Below are 4,760 nucleotides of genomic sequence, written 5' to 3' on the forward strand. Positions count from 1 at the left end.
TTTTAAAATTTGCTCTCAATTATAGTTCATGTTTCCTCTTACTCCAGATGTTGCTTGTGTTTGCTTGGAAATTAGAGTTGTTGGTTATGATAAAGGAGAGAAGGTATACAATTATATGCATAGTTAATATAAGGTTCTATGTGTTTAATATTTGCATTCACCACTCTTTTGTGTGATTCCAATATTATGTTTATTATTATTTTTTTAATTATTTAGTAATCTTCTATACTTGTGGTATGGATTACATGTTTAGTAGTATATAAATAGATTTTCGTTTTCGATCTTTCTTTTATATATCGTAACTGTTTATTGATCTGCTGGTAATACTGAATTTTATGTATACTGTGTTTGTGGATATATGGACTTTTCTTTATTATTTGATGAAGTATTAACCAAGTCTTATTTTGCTGCAGGGATAACTACAACAATTTCAATACATTTTACATGCATGCAAGCTTCTTCAATCTTCATACTTGTGTACAATTATTGCCTTTTTCCATTTTTCTATATAAATGATACATATATAGTTCTTTTTATTTATTATTTTTGTGTTTTGACAACAGGCGGCTTCAAGTACTAAAGATGGTTCTAGCTGTTCTCCAGTCATCCATAGGCAAGGAGCTGGAAGCAAGTCTTAAAGTGCTTCAGCATTTTTCCTACCTTCAGAACGAGTAAGCATAGCATATATATTTTTTATATATTCAGCTCAGCAGATTTAAATTGTCTTTCATAATGTTTTGAACAAGCAATATTCAAAGTTTAAAAAACATTTTTGTATGAACTTACAGGTGGTTAGAGCTTTGACTCTTTTGAGTGTTTTGCAAAAGGGAAGAAATTATTTTAAAGACAAAACTGAAGTTGTTACAATATGTCGTGGTACCTTTCAGGTTTGCGTGTTTGTCAGTTGTTTGTATAACATCATTTCATTTACCTCACTATTTTATGTTAAGTTTCATGATTTGTCTCCCCATAAAGGATTTGAGGAGACATATCAGCTTGGTTTTCAACCTGAAACATTGAGACAGAGCATGTTCATATTTTCTTAGTTGTTTTATTTTTGAAGCCTAATTTGAAGTTTTTAATTGACTTAGTCGGTTCGTAACTCTATATCAAACCTGAACCGAACAAGTTTTAACCTGGACAAACCCGAACTGAAGAGGTTTTATCCCCGTCAAAGCTGATAATTTTCCCTTTAAAAACTGGTTTCAACCCTAACCAGTTGGGGAAAAAACCAGGTTTGACTTTCTTTTACCAAACTGACCCAGTTGCAACTTGAACCTACCCGGGCCAAACCTATTGTTTTTTATTTTTATTTTTTTTTTCAGTTTCTTTGTAGGTTATTTGGTGATTTTATTTTCTCCTCCTCTCTTAAGCATCATGGTTGATGTTTGTTCTTTATCACTAATATTTTAGATGAACAAATGGTAATATGTGAGTGTACGTCATCAAAGTTATAATTTTTTTTGTGCTTGATGTTTAATATGCAAGGGGATATCATTTTCTTAAGTGGATACATTTATATTATCATTTATATCCGTACTTTATATTTTCTTACTACGTAGACAATGACAACTCACCTATATCTCTAATCCAAATAAATTGCAGGTAGGCTAAAGCCAATGAAACATATAAAAATCGAATTAGTTGCTTCTTTTTTGGCAAATTAGTTCATTTCAGTAACTCAGACGTGAAGCCCGCTGCAGCACGTGAATCACGAGGAGTTCCTAAAGTACTTCACTTGCTGCCATTGTGAATCAAGAGAACTAAAGAGAGTTTGGGTTGGGAGAAGTACTAGGCTCATATATAGAAACAATTATGACTATTGCATTATTCATGAATGCAATCAAGATATTCATAAATGGATTTATCTATGTTCCCATTATAATCTATAACTCATGAGAAATGGTGAATTTTCTATATTATATATATAACCCGTTTGGTTCTGTTAAGCCACTTCCCGCAAGTTCATAACCAAAGTCAAACCACAAACTGCAATATATTTCCAAGCATGCCTTCTGCTCATTCATTATACATAATTAATGTAGTCGTTATATTCCCGCGTTAATATTTTCGTCCACCGGACGGGTGAAATACTAGTTGTAATTAAGTGATGTTATGTGTTTTTTAGTAATTAAATTATTTGATTTTTAAAATCAATCCAAGTGTCCAATCAACTAACTATTAGATATTTTAGTGTAATTCGATTAATTTGTTACCATATGGGAATCATGCTATTCATCAAACAAGTAAAAAGGCGCAGGGTTTGTTTGAGTTTATTATGATATTTGGTATTAGAAGTTAGCACCTGTTGGTTCTTAGGGTTGTAAACCCCTAAGCAATGGGGATCCAAGGAGACAGGGGTCCAGGGGCAGCACCAGCAGGGTCCAAGGTGCAAAGCCCCTGGCAATGGTAAAAAAATTGGGCGCATTTTAATGTAATTGATATTTGAAATTGTCACATGAATATCTCTTGTCAAAATTGGATGCATTTTAGTGCAATTGTATTTTCAAAATGAAAACCTTTTCTAACCTAATTTGCAAATACATAATTTCATCATTTTGGTCATATTTCGATATTTGGTTTTCTTCTGGTTCTCGAAATTTGTTGGTTATTTTAGTGTGATTGGAATAAATTGTCGATCGAGGAAATAACGTTAGAGATTAAACGAGTTAGGTGATGCGGGAGTGCGGACTCGATTTTATCCTAAAGGTTATTTGGGCTTTACTATAACAATGGGTTTGTTATTTATTCATTTGGGCTTAAGTGGTATGTGAAGTGGGCTTAATTAATATTTGGGCTCATGTGATAATTGATCAAATAAATTGATCGATAATTTCCTGATGGGAAAAATCTCAATCGAACATACAGAACAGAGAAGACGGTTACTTCTTCTCTGGTTCTTCATCACAATAACAGATTCTTCAAAATTCAATTCCATGTGCAGAAAATCTCTGTCTTATCCGATAAATCATTGCGTGTAACCCGCAAATAGGTTTATCTGAAAGTGATTCACGATTCAGAGATTAATCTAGGCAATTGTTCAAGAAACCAAGATTGAAATCATGATTACAGGTTTGCATCGTTGATCGAATTCATCCTCCAGGTACGCAATTTTACAACAAAATTCACACAAAACTCATACGAAGTTCTTGTCTCAATATCCTGAGCTTTATCCGATTGAAAATTCAAAGAACCACAAAGTTATTTCAATATGAAAATGTTCACAACTTTCAAATTTTTAGACGTTATTGTACTCAAGAATCCCCAACATTAAACATAAGACAATCGATAACCAATCTGATTAAGAAAAATGTACGACTCTCAAGCTAAAAGTCAATAAATATTCCTTTAAAATACTTATTTGGAATTGATGCCAATCCAAGTGTACAAAGCAACAATTTAAATAAAAACCACCAAAATATAAAACATAAAAAATAAGTAACAGACGTTATTTAACCGTAATTGAGGCGAAAAATGTCGTTTTGTACATAGAAGCTTCCTTGTGGCGTGGGAATCAGGTGAAACATCTGCAAATACTTTAGCATCAAAATATTTAAATTTATACATATTCTTAGGCTCTTAGCTAGTTATATGTTTTATGGGTTTTTATAGTTATTTTAGTGTCTAGAAGTTTAAATAATATAATTGTATTTAGGGAAATTAATCCTTATGCATTGTAATTAGTGGGGTACCATGTATGTTTAATCATAAACAAGTCACATCATTTTTGGTAGAAATACATCATGATCATGATGTAGACTTTTATCGGGTACTATTGTATTATTCATCGAAAACGATCATGATTTTCTAACGCAAAATGAGAGAGAGAGACCTGGCTAAACCGAAGAGGATGTTTTTCACATGTGAGTCGAAGGCTTCCGCTAACAAACACTGTGATGCTGCCAGCAAACGACGAGGGTTGCGTGTCGATGGTACTAATGAAATGATGACATTTGTCAAAAGGCAATTGATTAACTTTGGCACATATATCATCAACACCTTGTAGCTTTTGACCTTCAAAAGTCAACATGGAGGATTGATGATAAAGTGAAGCAAGAGATGATCTATCCGTATCAAATAAATGATAATAGTGTTCCACAAATGCCCTTCCCACCATTTCAACTTGTTCTTCCATTTGTTCTTGTAATTTGTACATTGTTTCTTTTGGATTGGAAGAGAATAATATAATGGTGGTGAGGGAGTGTCGTGGAGGTCAAAATTGGAATATTAGCTGCTGAAATGCCACGCAAAGTTGATCAAAGCATAACACTTTTTTTTTCTGATAATAATAATAATAATAATAATAATAATAATAATAATAATATTTCCAGTATCCAACTTTATAGAAATGTAAATACGTACGTAAATGTTGTTAGATATAATTGTTAAAATCTATAATACTTAAATAAGAAATTGGTAAAATCATGATACTAAAATGACACTATGACATATCAAATAGACTATAAAGTGTAAGTATTATAAAATAGTGAACTTATAAAAGTTTGGAAATTCTAAATACAAACAACTAAATAATTGAAATTTTAGTGTCCTAGCCGAATGTCCACATTGGCCACCCTCAGGGCCTCCCCATGACATGTCGTTCCTCCCATGGATGCCGTGTATCACTAGGGGTTCAAAAATAGCATAGACCACAAAATCAAACATATACAAGTCTATAGGAGCACAGATGGGCTATTGGCATTGGTTCATTTAATAATATTTTTCTTTTTAACCCAACCGGTAACAAATCTATGTCTCCT

General features: G+C 32.5%; 1 protein-coding gene across 1 annotated transcript; it reads right to left on the reverse strand.

The window, feature by feature from the left end:
• Positions 1-3,333: 3,333 nt before the first annotated feature.
• LOC143596654 (nuclear transport factor 2B-like) lies at positions 3,334-4,236 on the reverse strand. Its single transcript, XM_077075368.1, has 2 exons — positions 3,833-4,236; positions 3,334-3,527 (listed from the first exon to the last, which is right to left on the reverse strand). The coding sequence occupies exons 1-2, from the start codon at positions 4,154-4,156 to the stop codon at positions 3,453-3,455; spliced, it is 399 nt and encodes a 132-aa protein (XP_076931483.1). The 5' UTR covers positions 4,157-4,236; the 3' UTR covers positions 3,334-3,452.
• Positions 4,237-4,760: the final 524 nt, after the last annotated feature.

The sequence above is a fragment of the Bidens hawaiensis genome, unplaced genomic scaffold (assembly GCF_021521415.1).
Source record: "Bidens hawaiensis isolate Kalapana, Puna unplaced genomic scaffold, B.hawaiensis_p1.1 tig00046834_1, whole genome shotgun sequence".
Taxonomy (NCBI): domain Eukaryota; kingdom Viridiplantae; phylum Streptophyta; class Magnoliopsida; order Asterales; family Asteraceae; genus Bidens; species Bidens hawaiensis.